We start from the raw sequence: 21,061 nt of genomic DNA on the forward strand, positions 1-21,061 counted from the left end.
AGTCAACACTTGGGCTCTGGACAACCCTGCAATCTCTCTTCATCAGAATGACGAGAAGGAGAAGTCCCCCCCAGCAAAGAAAAGATAATGAGTCTGTGGCCTCTGCCACAGAATTGGCCTCGGCCACAGAATTAATACATATGGATGTATCCCAATTATCAGAAATGGAATTCAGAGCAACAATGGTCAAGATGATGAGTAAACTTGAAAAAAGCATCAGAGAAAGCGTTGCTGAGAATATAGAATCCCTAAGGGCAGAAATGAGAGCGAATCTGACAGAAATTAAAAACTCAGTGGGCCAAATACAGTCAAAACTAGAGGCTCTGACGGCCAGGGTCACCGAGGCAGAGGAACGCGTTAGCGAATTGGAGGATGGGTTAGTAGAAGAAAAAACGAAAATAGAAGCTGGTCTTAAAAAAATCCACGCCCACGAATGTAGATTACGGGAGATTACTGACTCTATGAAACGATCCAATGTCAGAATCATCGGCATCCCTGAAGGGGTGGAGAAAAACAGAGGTCTAGAAGAGATATTTGAACAAATTGTAGCTGAAAACTTCCCTAATCTAGCAAGGGAAACAAGCATTCGTGTCCAAGAGGCAGAGAGGACCCCATCCAAGCTCAACCAGGACAAACCTACGCCACGGCATGTCATAGTGCAATTCGCAAATATTAGATCCAAGGATACAGTATTGAAAGCGGCCAGGGCAAAGAAATTTCTCACGTACCAAGGCAAAGGTATCAGGATTACGTCAGACCTGTCTACAGAGACCTGGAATGAGAGAAAGGCTTGGGGGGGCATTTTTAAAGCTCTTTCAGAGAAAAACATGCAGCCAAGGATCCTTTATCCAGCAAAGCTGTCATTCAGAATTGATGGAGAAATAAAGACGTTCCAAAATCGCCAATCATTAACCAATTTCGTAACCACGAAACCAGCCCTACAGGAGATATTAAGGGGGGCTCTATAAAGGTAAAAAGGCCCCAAGAGTGATACAGAGCAGCAAGTCACAACCGATACAAAGACTTTAAAGAGAAATGGCATCATTAAAATCATATCTGTCAATAATCTCTATCAATCTAAATGGCTTAAACTCTCCCATAAAACGCCACAGGGTTGCAGATTGGATAAAAAGACATGACCCATCCATTTGCTGTCTACAAGAGACTCATTTTGAACCCAAAGATGCATTCAGACTTAGAGTAAGGGGATGGAGTACCATCTTCCACGCAAATGGACCTCAAAAGAAAGCTGGAGTAGCAATTCTCATATCAGATAGACTGGATTTTAAACTAGAGGCCATAGAGAGAGATACAGAAGGGCACTATATTATTCTTAAAGGAAGTATTCAACAAGTGGATATGACAATTATTAATATATATGCCCCCAACAGGGGAGCAGCAAGATACACAAGCCAACTCTTAACCAAAATAAAGAGACATATAGATAAGAACACAGTAATAGTAGGGGACCTCAACACCCCACTATCAGAAATAGACAGAACACCCTGGCAAAAACTAAGCAAAGAATCAAAGGCTTTGAATGCCATACTCGACGAGTTGGACCTCATAGATATATATAGAACACTACACCCCAGAACCAAAGAATACTCATTCTATTCAAATGCCCATGGAACATTCTCAAGAATAGATCATGCTCTGGGACACAAAACAGGTCTCAGCCAATACCAAAAGATTGAAATTATCCCCTGCATATTCTCAGACCACAACGCTCTGAAATTGGAACTCAACCACAAGGAAAAACCTGGAAGAAACTCAAACACTTGGAGGCTAAGAACCATCCTGCTCAAGAATGACTCGATAAACCAGGAAATCAAAAAACAAATTAAACAATTTATGGAGACCAACGAGAATGAATACACAACGGTCCAAAACCTATGGGATACTGCAAAGGCAGTCCTAAGGGGGAAATACATAGCCATCCAAGCCTCACTCAAAAGAATAGAAAAATCTAAAATGCAGTTTCTATATTCTCACCTCAAGAAACTGGAACAGCAACAGAGGGACAGGCCTAACCCACTGACAAGGAAGGAGTTGACCAAGATTAGAGCAGAAATCAATGAATTAGAGACCAGAACCACAGTAGAGCAGATCAACAGGACTAGAAGCTGGTTCTTTGAGAGAATCCATAAAATTGATAGACCACTGGCAAAACTTGTCCAAAAACAAAGAGAAAGGACTGAGATTATTAAAATTATGACTGAAAAGGGAGAGGTCACGACCAGCACCATTGAAATTGCAAGGATTATTAGAAACTTTTATCAACAGCTATATGCCAAAAAACTAAACAATCTGGAAGAGATGGAGGCCTTCCTGGAAACCTATAAACTACCAAGACTGAAACAGGAAGAAATAGATTTCTTAAATAGGCCAATTAACTATGAAGAAATTGAGTCAGTGATAAACAACCTTCCAAATAATAAAACTCCAGGCCCAGACGGTTTTCCTGGGGAATTCTACCAAACATTCAAAGAAGAAATAATACCTATTCTCCTAAAGCTATTTCAAAAAATAGAAACAGAAGGAAAGCTACCAAACTCATTCTATGAGGCTAATATTACCTTGATCCCCAAACCAGGCAAAGACCCCCTCAAAAAGGAGAATTACAGACCGATTTCTCTAATGAATATGGATGCCAAAATCCTCAACAAGATCCTTGCTAATAGAATCCAACAGTACATTAAAAGGATTATCCATCATGACCAAGTGGGATTCATACCTGGGATGCAAGCATGGTTCAACACTCGCAAATCAATCAATGTGATACATCATATCAACAAGAAAAGACTCAAGAACCATATGATCCTCTCAATTGATGCAGAAAAAGCATTTGACAAAATACAGCATCCTTTCCTGATTAAAACCCTTCAGAGTGTAGGAATAGAGGGTACATTTCTCAATCTCATAAAAGCCATCTATGAAAAGCCTACTGCAAGCATTATTCTCAATGGGGAAAAGCTGGAAGCCTTTCCCTTAAGATCAGGAACACGACAAGGATGCCCACTCTCGCCACTATTATTCAACATAGTACTAGAAGTCCTTGCAACAGCAATCAGAAGACAAAAAGGGATCAAAGGTATCCAAATCGGCAAAGAAGAAGTCAAACTGTCTCTCTTTGCAGATGACATGATACTCTATATGGAAAACCCAAAGGAATCCACTCCCAAACTATTAGAAGTTATAGAACAATTCAGTAAGGTGGCAGGATACAAAATCAATGCCCAGAAATCAGTTGCATTTCTATACACGAATAACGAGACTGAAGAAAGAGAAATTAGGGAATCCATCCCATTTACAATAACACCAAAAACCATGCGTTACCTTGGAATTAACTTAACCAGAGACGTAAAGGACCTATATGCTAGAAACTATAGATCACTTTTGAAAGATATTGAGGAAGACATAAAAAGATGGAAAAATATTCCATGCTCATGGATTGGAAGAATTAACATAGTTAAAATGTCCATACTACCCAGAGCAATCTACACTTTCAATGCTATCCCGATCAAAATACCGAGGACATTTTTCAAAGAACTGGAACAAATAGTCCTTAAATTTGTATGGAACCAGAAAAGGCCCCGAATCTCCAAGGAACTGTTGAAAAGGAAAAACAAAGCTGGGGGCATCACAATGCCGGATTTCGAGCTGTACTACAAAGCTGTGATCACAAAGACAGCATGGTACTGGCACAAAAACAGACACATCGACCAATGGAACAGAATAGAGAACCCAGAAATGGACCCTCGGCTCTTTGGGCAACTAATCTTTGATAAAGCAGGAAAAAACATCCGGTGGAAAAAAGACAGTCTCTTCAATAAATGGTGCTGGGAAAATTGGACAGCTACATGCAAAAGAATGAAACTTGACCACTCTCTCACACCATACACAAAAATAAACTCCAAATGGATGAAAGACCTCAATGTGAGACAGGAATCCATCAAAATTCTAGAGGAGAACATAGGCAACAACTTCTATGACATCGGCCAGAGCAACCTTTTTCACGACACATCTCCAAAGGCAAGAGAAATAAAAGATAAAATGAACTTATGGGACTTTATCAGGATAAAGAGCTTCTGCACAGCCAAGGAAACAGTCAAAAAAACTAAGAGACAGCCCACGGAATGGGAGAATATATTTGCAAAGGACACCACAGATAAAGGACTGGTATCCAAGATCTACAAAGAACTTCTCAAACTCAATACACGAGAAACAAATAAACAAATCATAAAATGGGCAGAAGATATGAACAGACACTTTTCCAATGAAGACATACAAATGGCTAACAGACACATGAAAAAATGTTCAAAATCATTAGCCATCAGGGAAATTCAAATCAAAACCACACTGAGATACCACCTTACGCCAGTTAGAATGGCAAAGATAGACAAGGCAAGAAACAACAATTGTTGGAGAGGATGTGGAGAAAGGGGATCCCTCCTACATTGTTGGTGGGAATGCAAGTTGGTACAGCCACTCTGGAAAACAGTGTGGAGGTCCCTTAAAAAGTTAAAAATTGAACTACCCTATGACCCAGCCATTGCACTACTGGGTGTTTACCCCAAAGATACAGACGTAGTAAAGAGAAGGGCCATATGCACCCCAATGTTCATAGCTGCATTGTCCACAATAGCCAAATCATGGAAGGAGCCGAGATGCCCTTCAACAGATGACTGGATTAAGAAGCTGTGGTCCATATATACAATGGAATATTACTCAGCTATCAGAAAGAACGAATTCTCAACATTTGCTGCAACATGGACGGCACTGGAGGAGATAATGCTAAGTGAAATAAGTCAAGCAGAGAAAGACAATTATCATATGATTTCTCTCATCTATGGAACATAAGAACTAGGATGATCGGTAGGGGAAGAAAGGGATAAAGAAAAGGGGGGTAATCAGAAGGGGGAATGAAACATGAGAGACTATGGACTATGAGAAACAAACTGAAGACTTCAGAGGGGAGGGGGTGGGGGAATGGGATAGACTGGTGATGGGTAGTAAGGAGGGCACGTATTGCATGGTGCACTGGGTGTTATACGCAACTAATGAAGCATCAAACTTTACATCGGAATCTGGGGATGTACTGTATGGTGATTAACAGAATATAATAAAATAAAATTAAAAAAAAATACATAAATATGTAATGTGAGGTAGGGATAAACGGTATGGAGAAAAAGAAATCAGGACAAAAGGCTAGAGATGGAGAAATACTGTTTTAGTTAGGGTAGTCATATTTTAGCTGACGTCTTAAGGAATTGAGGAAGTGAGTTGAACTAAGGTTTCAGGGAGAGTGTTCCAGGCAGACCCCGACGTGGGAACATGCCTGGCGGTCATGAAGAGTAATGAAGGTACAGTGTGGCTGCAGCAATGAAGGAGAGTGTGTGGGAAATGAGGCTGGAGAAGAAGCCAAGTGCTGCATACTATGAGGCCTCAAAGTTCCTGAGAACTTTTACGCTGAAGAACTTGGGAGGGTCTTGAGCAGAGAAGCAACATGATCCAATTTACATTTTAAAAGTATGATTCTGGGTCACCTGGGTGATTCAGTTGGTTAGGTGTCTGACTCTTGGTTTCAGCTTAGGTCATGATCTCAGATCTCTTAGGTCAGAGAGATCTCAGATCTCTCAGGGTAGTGAGATCGAGCCAGTATTGGGCTCGGCACTGGGCATGGGGCCTGTTTGAGGTTCTCTCTCTCTCCCCTCTGCCCCAACTGCTGTGTTTGTGTGCTCTCTCTCTAAAAATAAAATTAAGAAATGGTTAGATAGAACAAAAGTATAATCTGACTTAGTGGGGGCAATAGGCTGAGAGTGGGAAATGAGATCAAGAAGCTCTTTGGAGGCTATCATAGCAGAACAGGTGAGCTATGGTGAAGGCTTGGATTACCTGATGAAGTGAGAAGTGGTCAGATTCAGGATATAATTTCAGGGGACAGGATGATTGAATTGGATGTTGGCAAGACCAAGAAGATTGAGAAAACCTTTTTTTTTTTCCAACACAAATGGCAGGTGAAAAACATTAATAGACAAAAAGCACCTACTTGAATTGAAATTGAATAAGAAAAGGACAAACCACCAGTATGGAAAATGAGTAAATCACAGAAGAGTAAGTCCAAAAGACCAAGAAACCTGTAAGAAATGCTGTCTCAGTAGGTATTGGGGAAATGCAATCAAAGCAAGAGTTAGATATTACTCTCCCCATCACAGACAGACATAGAAGAGTTAGCTACTACTTTTCTCATTATTATTTTTCTCAGTAGCTACTGTTTGTAGCACTAGTGAGAGTGTGGGGAAAATAGAACTCAGACATCCCAGGTCAGAGTGTGAGTGATTGCAAATTTGGGGGGAAGTGATTACATATTTTCATTAACATTAAAAATACGTATTTTCTTTTTTCTCTTGACCTGCCAGTTCCACTTTTGGAAATTTATCCTAGAGAAATAAAATCCTCATCATGTACAAAGGTGTTTATTACAGCACCACTTGGCTAATGGCAAAAAGCTGGAAATAAACCGTGTCGTTGTTGAGGAAATGGTTGAATATGCTGTAATTCATCCACTCTACTGTGATGATAATGCTTTAGAATGATGTCCTCTGACCTGGAGTGATACACGATATAATGTTAGGTGAAGAAATCAAGTTGCAGAATAATGTGTGTAGGTTGACTCCATTTGCATATATGTTTATATGAGCATGGATTAAGATATGGAGAGATTCATGGGAGGTTAACACTGATAACATCATGAGTTTTTAATTTTTGCAGAGAAATTTAATAAAGATTTAAATAAAATATTTTTGAGAATTGCATTACAATGTATATAATCTGTAGTGTGGTATCTTAGATTTTACTTCCCAGCCTTGGCAGATGCTCAGGATTCTGGATGATGATGGATGACAGTATCTTTAGTTCTCAAACACTAGAAAAACAGGCTTCTGTTTCTTCAAAACCTAATTGGGACCTCGCAGATGCAGAGTAGTGACATTGATTGTTTTTCATATTAAGTGTTTTAAAAGGGGGGTGATGAAATTTCATCAGATGTAAAACTGAGTGTTCTGATCAATTTTTCAGTTTAACTTTTTATCCCTTTGGATCTTGTTTTAAACTCTATGCTTTTTCTCTTTCATCAGCTCCCTATATTCATTTCTTAGATATGCCAGTTATAACCTGGGGTGGGAGATATTTGTGGGCAATGGTAAATTGCATTTTTAATGCAGTTCTAACTCAGGAAATCTTTAATTGGGGTTGGAGACAGACTATCTGATTTTACATAAATTATTTACTTTCCAATATCTTTGCGTTTCTTATTCAGCTTTGTTATCTCTAAACTCAATTTCCTGCTTTTCTTATGCTTTTTTCCTACACATAAAATGACTAATGGTAAGACTTCTACTCATTCTTTTTTTCTGTCTTTATTGAGGTAAAACTGACAAAATTGTACATATTTAAGGTATAAGATTTGATTCCCCCCCGCCCAGTTTTGTTGAGATGTAATTCACACAACATTGTATAAGTTTAAAGTGTACAACCTAATAATATATGTATATATTGTAAAATGATTGCCACAATAAGTTTAGTTAACATGTCACCTCACATAGTTACAAATTTTCTTTTTTCCTTGTGACTTTAAAGATCTAAACTGGGTATTTATGAACAGGGCATTTGACAAATGTGTTAGCTTATTTGTGAAATAAAATTTACCACTATTGATTTTTTAAGTCCCACTTTACTATCTTTATATCTAAATTATCTTGAAATTGCGTATACTTATTCATTTTCCTAGTATTTGCATTGTTTTGCTAAACATGGTGTTATTTTTGATAGCTCACTCCTTCCCCCTTCCTTTTTCTGGGGTCCTTTAAAACTTCCATACCTATACCTTCAAGGGAAGATTAGCAGTTGTTTTTAACTGGCCTGCTTTTTGGTGGCCTTTAGAGAACGGCATACTTGGTTTTCATAGGTGTAGTTTCCTATTGTATGACTTATTTGCCTTCAGGACCTAGTGGGAATGAAAATGTTTTGACTTACGAATTCTGTGGAATGTACTCCTTTAACCATCCTTTCTTTAAATTCTCATCTTCCTTCATTATCAGAACATTTGTTGTATATTTTCCTTACATCTTCCCATTCCTTAATTTTTTTCTTTGACCTATTACATCTAACAGGCTCAGTTCTTAGGCTGTGCTTTTGCTAGCTCTGTACTGTCTTCTTTGGGGAACTCATTTACTCTATGGCTTCAATTATCTCTACTGGTCTGACTTCAGACCCCTCTCGAATAACAAGTGTTAGTTTGGTTCCTTAAACTCAGCAATTTGTTACTTCCTCCCTGTCCCACAAACTAGCTCCCAGTTTGTTAATGGATTTTCTGTCACCCAGTTTCAAAAGTTATGGAGTCATCAATTTTTTTTTCTTTTTCTTAATCATATGTAGTCATCATGAAGTAGTGATTTCTTCTTTGAAAAAATACCTCATATCTATCCCTTCTAGTTATTTTCTTTCCATCACTTATTACTCCAACTCCAACACGTCTTCACTAGATTTACTACCTATGATGTTTCTCCTCTTCAGTCTATTTTGTATAGTCACAAGATTAACACTTCGGTAATGCAACCTTATTCACCTAACTCTCCTTCCCAAATACCCGAGAAGGCTTCCGAGTTGCCTGAATAAAATATACATTCCTGGTTTTTTGTATTCCTTCAGAATCTTCTTCTAACCCTCCTTTTCAAAATTATACTCCAGAGTGCACTCATGAACCTACTGCAACAGTGAAATTTGCCTACTTCTAGAGCATGGTGTGGCAATCTTGAATTCCTTTGCCTTTTTTGTACTCTTCCTACCTCACTCAGTGTATCAACATCTTATCCATCTTTTGAGACACATGTATCACCCTTCTCTTCCCCAGGAAGATATCCCCTTTATATTCTCATCCCAAGAGGTCGCTAACTCATATTGTACCATCCATTTAAACTACATTTTGACAGATTTTACTTTTAAAATATTGTTCTGTGTACACATATTATATGATTAAATGTGTTAAGAGCTATTTTATTGCAGGGAGTCAGGCATATTTTTCTGTACCCCTTATTGCTAGAACAGTGCCTCATGAACATTTAGTCTACATGAGGAGCTTTGATTGGTGAGGCTGTCACTGAGTTAATAGTTGTTGAAGGAAATTATACATTTCTTTAATCAAAATGTTTTATTTCAGAAAGTATCCAGTCTTTCTTGACTAAGTCATAAAAGTATCAACTTAGAAAACAAAGAATTGGAAGCTGAGACTTGTGGCCAAGAGGACTAAAAATGGTGAAATGTCTATAGTAGACATTCTGTAGATGTATAAATTAAAGGGATTCAATAATTATGATCCATTTAAGCAATAAATGGGTTGTGACTTGTATCTGGAGGATGGGAATCATAATAATCATTTGACTTATGAGCCTTCCTTTTATTTACCTTTACTCTTTCCGTCTTTTTGTTGTACTTTCTTCCCTACTTGCCTTTGCTCCTTAGTGAACCTTTTTCTTTACTCTTTTCCGATTTTTTCTTTCCTTTAACTTTGTGCTTTCCTTCATCATTTTTCCTCATAGCATCATTTTCTTCTGTATCTTTCTTCTTCCTTGCATCTCCCTGCTTTCCTTGATCCTCAGAACTCTCTTTCTTTACTTGAGGCCCCTGAACTTGGGTTATTTCAGACTCGCTATTCTCTACTGGGGACTCCTGTCCTTGTGGTATTCCAGCTTCACTGTTCTCTACCTGGGACTCCTGTCCTTTCAGTATTCCAGCTTCACTGTTCTCTACCTGGGACTCCTGTCCTTGTGGTATTCTGGTGTCACTCTTTACTCGAGATCCCCGTCCTTGTTTTATTTCAGACTCACTCTTCTTTACTCGAGATCCCCGTCCTTGTTTTATTTCAGACTCACTCTTCTTTACTTGGGATCCCTGTCCCTGTGGTATTCCGGATTCACTCTTCTTTACTGGGTCCTCCTGTTCTTGTGGTATTCCAGTATCATTCATCTCTACTTGGGCCTCTTGTTCTTGTGGTATTCCCATGTCACTCACCTTTACTTGGTCTTCCTCTTTCAGTATCTTGGTGTCACTCTCCTTTTCCTTGACCTCCATTCCTATCTCGCCTTTCTCCAACTCAGTGCCTTTTGCTTTGCTTTTTAACTCTGGTTTGTGCCTTGATGTCAAGGATTCATCAGAATCTGTGACTAAGACTTCCTTCTTTAATGTTTTCTTGTTTTCTTCTTGGCTGCTCTCAGACTGTGTAGTGGCTCCATTTTTTAGAATCTTGGCCTTGAAATCTGATTTTTTTGCAAGTTCTGCATCCATGTAACCTGGAAATATAACTGAGCACACAACAAAAGTGCACAATTCAGATATCAAGTACTTTCTCTTTATTCCTACTTTTCCCCCTGATATTGGTTTATTTTTTGTCTTAAAACTGAAAAACTGGAGATAACTTGAGATTTCCTGAAAATATAGAATGATGGAACTCTATACTTAAAATTATACAAGTATTGATAATATTCCAGACTCTCTTCAATAAATTGAAAGATTATTGACAGAAGAGGTAAAATGTACTACAAATGAACTGGCTGGTACTCATTCAGTATAATATGGCTGATGACTAATGCTTAATAGCTAAAGGACGATGTATTCTGAAAAGAAATTAATTTTTAGAAAAAATGTGTGAAGCAGCAATAATTGTTTCTTAGAAAAAACTCAAAATATGCTTTGGATATTGAATATAAGAATGTCTCATCATTCAAAAGTAATAATAGTACTAGCTGGTAATCATGGGGTGCTTATCATACATCAGGCACTCACTGTTCTGAGCCTTTTATATAAAGTATTAGCTTATTTAATCCTCACAACAACCATATAGGGCAGGTGCTATTAATATCCCCATTTTACAGATGAAGAAACTGAGGTACAGAAAGTTTAAATGAATGTGAATATGCCCTGGCATCAGTAAGTGGTGGAGCTGGGATTTGAACTTGAAAAGTCAGACTTCAGAGTTCAGTCTTAACCAATGCCTTAGACTGCTCTTTATGATACCTGCAAACTCACTTTGCAAAAATTTCTCGTCCCTTTCTCCATGTATAGGTAAGTCAGCTCTACCATGTCTCAATTTCTGTGCGATCTAATAAAAACTGAAGTTTTTAGCTTCTGCTTTCTTTTTTCTTATTTTAGTAATTTGGTTCCCTGGATTAAGAAAAAAAAATATCTATCCTACCAAGAAGAATTCTGTGAGTTCTTGCTATGGAGCAGTGGTATGCCTTCCTTTAAGAAAACCTATTTAAATATTTAATGTAGTAGAAAGAATACTGAATTTAAAAGCTGAATCAGAACACCTGGGTTTAGTATTCTTGCTAGATGGGTTTATTTGGGTAAATCAGTTAATCCCCAAAGACTCACCTTCCTTATATTTAGTTTGCTCTACCCACTTCGTAGAGTTATTTAAGGATTCTAGACAAATGTTTAAGGAGCATGGCTTTTACAGACAGACTGGTTTAAATCCTGGCTTCATACCTAACTAGCCAGGTGAGCTTGGGCAAACCTTACTTTCTTATCTGTAAAATGGGTGCAATAGTAGTGGCTACTTCATGGAAGTGTTATGAGGATTAAATAATATTATCTAAGTAAAGCACTCAATACAGTACATGGAGCATACAGGCAAAAACTCTCTGATCTATCAAGACAAGGCATTCTTATTTCCAATCAAATACTTTAGAGGAATGGTTAATTGCTTTACAGGAAGATTTCTTGCTTAAAAATCAACTTTTTTTTTTTTTAACATAGAAAGCCTTTTGGTATGTTTAGGGTTTGATGTCTGAAATATTGATGTACACAGAATCGAATAACAAGTTGCAAAAAGACACACCGCATTAGGTAAGAGGGTAACTATAAATCAAAAGAGATGCTGTGGTTCAGTGTTTCCTTTTTGATATTTTAGACTCTGACACAAAATAAAAATAACATTATGAACCTTACAATAATGCTTTCTGAACCTTTTGTGTATTTTTTCCTCCCTAATGCTTATTTAATAAGATATGGGTACTGACATTTTATTCTAGACAAACCCACTTCCAATTCACTAATGCAAATCAGTAGTAATATATCCTAAGCATTTTTGTACTGAAAAAGAGAGTTCAGAATATTTTGTTATCTGACAGTATTACCAGTGGACACTTGTTTTTGGGAGGATGTGGAGAAGAGCAAGTTTTTCCACTGAAGCTTCCAACTTTACAAATTCTGTGGCATGTATTCCTTAACAAGCTGACTTTTCTTAATATACGACTATTTTTAGTTTTACCATCTCTTGGGAATAATTTGTTTCATATTTACTACTGTGTATACTACTGCAGGACCCATTTTTAAGCCAACTTTACCTCCTAAGTTATATAGATTTTTGTTAATCAGCTAAGTATTCTAGAATTTAAAGAAACGGTGTTTATTCTAGCTATACTTTTCCAATTTTATAGGATTTTAAAGAATTTATTCTTTTTCCTACTGAACTAAAAATACTTCTAGTCACTTCTAAAAGTATCTTCATATCCTTGATTGTTTTAATATCTTTGCTCTATATTTTCCAACTTAATTGCATTGTAGAAGTAAGGTACAAATCATTATTCCATCAAATTCTAAGTTCTTCCCTCCCTTCTCTCAACTTTCTAGATAGTGCATAAATCTTTTTTCCCCCTGGGATCTCATAATCTCTATAATATAAAGATTTGTAAGCCCTGCCTGAAAGTCCATCTTTTACAGACAGTAGCCTATATGGCAAAATTCTAATTATAAGGGAGATATTTAATCAAGACCTTGGCAATCATTATAACGTATTCAGGCTACCTATAGATTTTAAGCTGGATTAATTTTTGTTAATGCGAAAAGATATCATGAGTTAGCTCTCATAGTAATAATTCTAATTATATGATACTTAAAATAATGTAGCGACTAGACCATGGACCTTATTAGGAAATTATTCCTTTTAGGTTCTTAACCCAGTGGCTGTCAGGGAGAGCACACTCAGTTCTAGACCGTAAAATTCTGTTAAGCATTAGGGAGATGACTCATTGTAGATCTCAGTCCATAAATTAACATTTTAAAAAACTGCATACTTAATTAGCTGAATGTGGAGATGAGAAGTTAAGAGACTCAACCTGAGAGGGTGATGAAGTTTGATGAGCTGATCTGTCTTAAACCTTTCACTGAACAATGAATTAAACCTTAATCTCTTTTTTGCTAAAAATATCAGCTGGGAAGAATATATTTGAAATATTGTCAACAAGAATATATCTTTTACAAGACAAAATTTTAAAAGACTGAACTGATTTTTTTTCCTGGCAATTTAAAAAAACGTGTTCTTTAGAAACAAATTCACTTCCAGGGAGGGTTTTAGCCTATGGTGCCTTCCCAAAGCCCTCTTTCTTTTTGTAAAGAAAACATACACACTCTTATCACCTTCCCCATGTGGGGAGGTCATTTGAGACATGCAGATACAGCATGATTGCTCTGCATAGTTTTTTGTACTGTGAATGCAAAGAAAACAATTATCCCTTTCAACTTCTCCTCCTCCCACTCACAAACCCACTCTCGTCAGTGTGAACTGAGAAAGAAGAACAATTAGATATAAAGATACATTTTGTGTTCGTTAGTGTTTGGAAAGTTCGAGATGCTTGAAATGTATCTTACTAAATTTAAGTTTTATTTGCTTCTTATAGTTGTATATTTACAGAGTTTTAAGAATTATTATTCTGTTTCATATGATTTTCTTGAAGAGCTGAGGTATTAAATAATCCTGATGGGAAATCTGAATTTAGAAAACAGTTAAAAGCCAAACATTGATCTAAATGGGATGTCTTTTATTTTTAAAACTATTCTTTTGTGTACATTTAATTATATATCTTCTCTAGTGGGTGTATATTTGTATTTATAAACATTTTATTTATATATATGGTTTCAGGACTAATCACAAAAAAGGCCTTTGTGTTTCAATATAGAAGGCAATGTGTTGGCGTGGAAAGGGTATGTACTTCGGAGACAGGAAGTCCTGGGTTTAGATCCTGACAGTGCTATTTACCAACTCTTTAACCTTCGGCAAGAGTGAGCAAATTTACTCATCTGTAAAGTGAGGAATAACAGTAGGTAGCAGGCAGGCTATGGTAACAATAAGAGATAATGTTTTTGAAAATGTCTAGCACAGTGCACAGTATATAAAGGGGCCCAATACCTACTATTCCTCAGAAGTAAAGTTACTTAGAAGGCAAGAGAAAATAAAGTTTTTTTCTTACCTAGTTATTTTTTCTGTTAATATGATTCAGTGGGTCTTCACTTACAACCAAAAAAGAGTTCTAAATTACCAGCAAAGAACTCACAAAATTTAGAAACCAATCTTTCTTTCATTATATTTTGCTGGGAGTTAGAAAGGAGATTCTTTTTCAGAGCCTGGAAGATGGCCAGAGATTATGGCATCCTTTTGTATGAACTTCATCTCCTCTATGGCTGTCTCTCCAAAAATAGTTATTTAAAATATTAGAAGATTCTGGAGAATAGGAACATTTAAAATGTCCTTAGAAACATAAGTCTTTATTTTGGGAGTAAAAACAACAAGTCCAGAAAATATAAATAATGTAAAAAATCAGAGTTGAGAATAAAGAACTTACCCATAGGAGATAGCGCTAAAAATAAACACAAAAGATTCCTCAGTGGGAATTTTCTAATTCAGGGAAAATCCCACTCCCAGTAATACCTTTTGTAGGTGAATGTGGAAGCAGCCCCTACAGGCACTGTAAAACCCTCTGTTTCATCCTCAGGAGTGCTGCAGGCCAAAGCTCCACATCCTACATCACGGAGCTGGTTTTCTTTAAGATGCCATTTATTAATGTATGGGATGGAATCCTTGGGTAGGTAATATCTATTCTACCAGATTTCACACTATTGCATTTCCTGCTTTCATTGTTCTCTCCCAAGTCAGTTTTTGCCCACTCTCCTTTAGATCAGTTGGAAAAATATGTATTGTTGGCCAATTATCAAAATCACCATCTTGTCCTGACACTTATTCTTTATGTCAATTTTAGGTGATTTTCTTTTTTTAGTAAAAATTATCTATTGTCAGGTGATAGCACAAGAAAAACAGGCTTCCTGTGGTAAACTAATACATGCGATAAATAATTTTTGGTAGTAAATAACCAGAATTATGAGACAAGCCCATTATATTTTGTTCCAAAAGGGAAAAAGGAAAGAAGAAATCGAAGTATGAGAAAATCGCTTATTTAAGAAATATTAACTACTATAAGGTAGAAGAATGTGAAATACAAGAAAATTGGGTAACAAATACTCAAAGGTCCTAGACACAGAAATAGGTAAGGCAAAGAAAGGATCCAAACTTACTGATTTTTCCAGAACTGTCCACTGAAAGAGACAAGAAAAAAAAACTTCAGTAAGTGTTGGGATTTCCCTTCTTATGCAAACCCGCACTCCTCTGCACTGGATGGACGGAATCCGTATCATGAACAACTAAGTTCCTTTTATTTAAATATAGGGAACTTCCATTTTCCTTCCCCCTCCCCTTGGCTTGTTATTGTTTAGAAAGATCTTGTGATTAGCTATTTTATGAAAAAAATTTTATTAAAATATATTTGACATATTGTACAAATTCAAGGTGTGCAACATGTCAGTTTGATACATTAGTGTATTATAATATGGCTGCCATTGTAGCAATAATTAGAACCTCTGACGTTGCATAATGATCCTTTCTTGAGGTTGGAATCATGAAGTTCTAGTCTCTTGGCAAGTTTGATGATTGTCATACAATATTGTTGTCTATATTCACTATACTATGCATTAGATCTCTAGGACTTATTTAGTACTTGTAAATTTGTACGTTTGAATAGCACCTGTTCTATCCCTCCACCCACAATTCCCTAGTAACCTTCATTTTACTTTATTTTTTTAAATAAATTTGGCTTTCCAGATTCCACATATGAATGATACCATACAGTACCTGTCTTCCTCTCTCACACTTACTCATTCAGCATGATATGCTTAAAGTCCATCGATGTTGTTGCAAATGGCAGAATGTCTTCCTTTCTCATTGTTGAATAATATATCCTGTGTGTGTGTGTGTGTGTGTGTGTGTCTCACATCTTCTTTATCCATTCATCCATTGGTATGGGGAATTAGTTTGTTTCTGTACCTTGGCTGTTGTGAATAATGTTGCAATAAGCATAAATGTATGCATATTTTTTTGATATCCTGTTTTCATTTCCTTTGGATATATACCCAGAATGGAATTGCTGCATCATACGGTAGGTCTGTTTTTAATTTTTCGATGAACCTCTGTGTTGTTTTCCATAGTGGTTGAGCCAATTAACACTCCACTAACAGTGTACAGGGATTCCCTTTTCTCCACATCCTTGCCAACACTTACCTTGTGTTCTTGATCACAGCCATTCTAGCAGGTGTGAGGTGACATCTCAGTGTGGTTTTGATTGCATTTCTCTTGATAATTATTAGTAATGTTGACCACTTTTTCATGTACCTGTTGAGCCCTTGGATGTCTTCTTTGGAAAAATGTCTATTCAGTTCCTCTGCCAAATTATCAGATTTTTTTTTGTTATGGAATTGTATGAGTTCTTTATATATTTTGGATATTAACTCATTATCTAATATATGGTTTGCAAAAAGTTTTTCCCATTCCATGGGTTGTCTTTTCCCTTTGTTAATTGTTTCTGTTGATGTGCAGAAGCTTTAAATATGATGTAGCCCAACTTGTTGATTTTTGGTTTTTGTTGTTTGTGCTTTTGGTGTCATGTCCAGAAAATCAATACCAAGACCAATGTTGAGGAGCTGCTTCTCTACGTTTCCTTCTAAGACTTTAATGGTTATCAGGTTTTATGTTTAAATCTGTGATCCATTTCAAGTTAACTTTTGTGAGTGGTGTAAGATAGAGGTATAATGTTATGTTCTTCATGTTTTTTAAAGTTTTTATTTTAATTCCAGTTAGTTAAAATACAGTGTTATATTAGTTCCAGGTGTACAATATACTGATTCAATACTTCTGTACAACAGCTTGTGTTCATGACAGCAAGGGCACTCCTTAATCACCATCACCTATTTCACCCACCACCATCAATTTGTTCTCTGTAATTAAGTCTGTTACTTGGTTTGTCTCTCTTTTCTCTCTTACCCCCCTTTTCTCTTTTGTTTTTTTAAATTCCACATATGAGTGAAATCATATGATATTTGTCTTTCTCTGACTTGTTTCACTAAGCATTATACAGTCTAGCTCCATCCATGTGCTTACAAATGGCAATATCTCATGTTTTTTATGGCTGAATAACCTTCCATTATGTATGTATATACTACTTCTTTATCCATTCACCAGTTGATGGACATGTGGGCTGCTTCCATAATTTGGCTGTTATAAATAATGCTGCTATAAACATAGTACATATCCATTTGAATTAGTATTTTTGTATCCTTTAGGTAAATACTCAGTAGTGCAATAGCTGGATCATAGGGTAGTTTCTATTTTTCACTTTTTGAGAAATCTCCATACTGTTTTCCACAGAGATTGCACGAGTTCGCATTTCCAGCAACAGTGCATGAGTGCTCCTTTTTCTCTACTTCCTCGCCAATACCTGTTATTTCTTGTCTTCTTATTTTAGTCATTCTGACAGGTGTGAGCTGATATCTCACAATAGTTTTGATTTGCATTTCCCTGATGATGATTAATGATGAACATCTTTTCATGTGTCTGTTGGCCATCTGTATGTCTTTTTTGGAAAAATGCCTTTTCATGTCTTCTGTCCATTTTTAATTGGATTGTTTGTTTTTTGGTTGTTGAGTTTTATAAGGTTTTTTAAAATATATTTTTGATACTAACCCTTTATTGATATTTCATTTGCAAATATCTTCTGCCATTCCATAGGTTGCCTTTAGTTTTGTTGATTGTTTCCTTTGCTGTGCAGATTTTTATTGTGGAGTAGTCCCAATAGTTTATGTTTGCTTTTGTTTCCCTTGCCTCAGGAGACATATCTAGAAAAATGTTGCTACAGCTGATGTCAGGGAAGTTACTGCCTGTGTTCACTTCTACGATTTTTATGGTTTCAGGTCTCACGTTTAGGACTTCAAACTATTTTGAATTTATTTTTGTATATGGTATAAGAAAGTGGTCCAGTTTCATTCTTTTGCATGTAACTATCCAGATTTCCCAACAACATTTGTTGAAGAGACTGTCTTTATTCTATTGGGTATTCTTCTTGCTTTGTCAAAGTTCAATTATGATTTCTGGGTTTTCTATTATGTTCCATTGATCCCTGTGTCTGTTTTTGTGCCAGTACCATACTACTTTGATTACTGCAGCTTTGTAATATAATTTAAAATCCAGAATCGTGATGCCTCCAGATTTACTTTTCTTCTTCAAGATTGCTTTGGCTATTCAGGGTCTTTTGTGGTTCCATACAGATTTTAGGATTGTGTGTTCCAGTTCTGTGAAAAACGCTGTTGTTATTTTGATAGAAATTGCATTAAATGTGTAGATTGCTTTGGGTAGTTTAGACATTTTAACAATATTTGATCTTCCAATCAATGAGGATGGAATGTCTCTCCATTTCTTTGTGTCGTCTTCAATTTCTTCCATCACTGTTTCATAGTTTCCAGAGTACAGGTCTTTTACATCTTTGGTTAGGTTTATTCCTACGTATCTTATTATTTTGGGTAAAATTGTGAATGAGATTATTTTCTTTCTCCTTCTGCTGCTTCATTATTGGTCTAGAGAAATATAACAGATTTTTGTGTATTGATTTTTGTATCCTGTGACCTTACTGAATTCGTTTATCAGTTCTAGCAATTTTTTAATGGAGTCTTTTGGGTTTTCCATATATAGTATCATGTCACCTGCTAATAGTGAAAGTATTACTTCTTCCTTACCAATTTGGATGTCTTTTATTTCTTTTTGTTTTCTGATTGCTGTGGCTAGGACTTCCAGTACTATGTTGAATAAAAGTGGTAAGAGTGGACATCCTTGCCTTGTTCCTGACCTTAAGGGAAAAGCTCCCAGGTTTTACCCATTGAGGATGATGTTAGCTGTGTGTTTTTCACAAATGACCTTTATTATGTCGAGTTTATTATGTTGAGTTATTGCGTTGAGGTATGTTCCCTCTAAACCTACTTTGTTGAGGGTTTTTAATCATGAATGGATGTTGTACTTTGTCAGATGCTTTTTCTCCATCTATTGAAATGATCACATGGTTCTTATGCTTCCTCTTACTGGTGTGATATATCATGCTGATTTATTTGCCAATATTGAACCACCCTTGCAACCCAGGAATAAATCCCACTAGATCATGGTGAATAATTTTTTTTAATGTATTGTTAGATTTGGCTTGCTAGTATTTTATTGAGGACTTTTGCATCTATAGTCATCAGAGATATTGACCTGTAGTTCTTTCTTTTTTTTATGGTGCCTTTTTTTTTTTGAGACAGAGTGAGAATGAGAGAGATCAGAGAGGGAGCAGGAGAAGCAGACTCCCTGCTGAACAGGTAATGCTGGCCTCATGGAATGAATGTGGAAGTTTTTCTTCCTTTTCTATTTTTTGGGGTAGCTTGAGAAGTAAAGGTATTAACTGTTCTTTAAATGTTTGGTAAAATTTTCCTGCGAAGCCATCTGGTCTTTCATTTGTTGCTAGTTTTTTGATTACTTATTCATTTCCTTTGCTGGTTATCAGTCTGTTCAAGTATTCTATTTCTTTCTGTTTCAGTTTTGATAGGTTATTTGTTTGTAGAGATTTATTCATTTCTTCTTAGGTTGTTCAATCTGTTGGGATATAGTTTTTCATAATATTCTCTTATGATTGTATTTTTGTGGTATTGGTTGTTATTTCTGCTCTCTTATTTGTAATTTTATTTATTTTGGTCCTTTCTCTTTTTTTGTTGATAAGTCTGGCTAGACGTGTATCCATTTTATTGCTTTTTTTCAAAGAACCAGTTCCTGGTTTCATGGGTCCATTTTTAAAAAATTTCCATAGAATTTATTTATGCTCTAATCTTTATTATTTCCTTCCTTCTGCTGGTTTTGGGTTTTGTTTGTTGTTCTATTTCTAGCTTCTTTCGGTGTAAGTTCAGTTGGTTAGTTGAGATTTTTCTTGCTTCTTGAGGTAGGTCTGTATTGCTAAAACTTCCCTCTTAGAACCACTTTTGCTGCATCCCAAAGGTTTTGAACCATTGTGTTTTCACTTTCATTTGTTTCCATGTATTTTTAAATTTTTTTCTTTTATTTTCTGGCTGACCCATTCATTGTTTAGTAGCATGTTATTTAACCTCTGTGTATTTGTGGTCTTTCCCTATTTTTTCTTATGGTTGACTTCTAGTTTCTCAGCAATGTGGTCAGAAAAGATTCATGGTATGATTTTGACCTTTTTGAATTGGTTAGGGTTCCTTTGTGGACTAATATGTGATCTATTTTGGAGAATGTTCTATGTGCACTGGAAAAGAATGTGTGTTCTGCTGTTTTAGGATGGAACATTCTGAATGTACCTGTGAAATATATTAGTTCCAGTGTGTCATTCAAAGTTATTATTCGTTTGTTGATTTTCTGTTCAGATGACCTGTCCATTGCTGTAAGTGGGATGTTAAAATCCCCTACTATTATTGTTGTTCTGCATGTTTATATCTTGTTTTTCCAGCACCATTTGTTAAAAAGATTATCCTTTCTCCATTGAGTGTTTTTGGCTCCCTCCTTGAATATTAGTTGACTGTATATGTGGGGGTTTAATTCTGGCCTCTCTATTCTGTTCTATTGGTCCATGTGTCTATTTTCATGCCAGTACCATACTGTTTTAATTATTATAGCTTTATAGTATAGTTTAAAATCAGCAAGTGTGATACTTCTAGCTTTTTCCCCCAACCCCTCTGGATTGCTTAACTTGATTGAGCCACACAAACTTCCCAAGAATGCACATTTCTAAGGAGTTGGCAGGGATGCTGATACTGATGTTCCAGGGACCACACTCTGAGATCCACACCTCTAACCTGGCCCTGT

General features: G+C 36.3%; 1 protein-coding gene across 1 annotated transcript in view; it reads right to left on the bottom strand.

Moving 5' to 3' along the window:
• TSBP1 (testis expressed basic protein 1) overlaps nucleotides 1-21,061 on the bottom strand; it is a 151,125-nt gene that overhangs the window by 58,942 nt on the left and 71,122 nt on the right. The window contains 3 exon segments of the mRNA XM_034661681.1: nucleotides 9,466-10,361; nucleotides 14,682-14,696; nucleotides 15,409-15,429. Of these exon segments, the coding sequence (XP_034517572.1) occupies nucleotides 9,466-10,361; nucleotides 14,682-14,696; nucleotides 15,409-15,429 (932 nt within the window).

Source organism: Ailuropoda melanoleuca, chromosome 5, assembly GCF_002007445.2.
Source record: "Ailuropoda melanoleuca isolate Jingjing chromosome 5, ASM200744v2, whole genome shotgun sequence".
NCBI classification, from domain to species: Eukaryota; Metazoa; Chordata; class Mammalia; order Carnivora; family Ursidae; genus Ailuropoda; species Ailuropoda melanoleuca.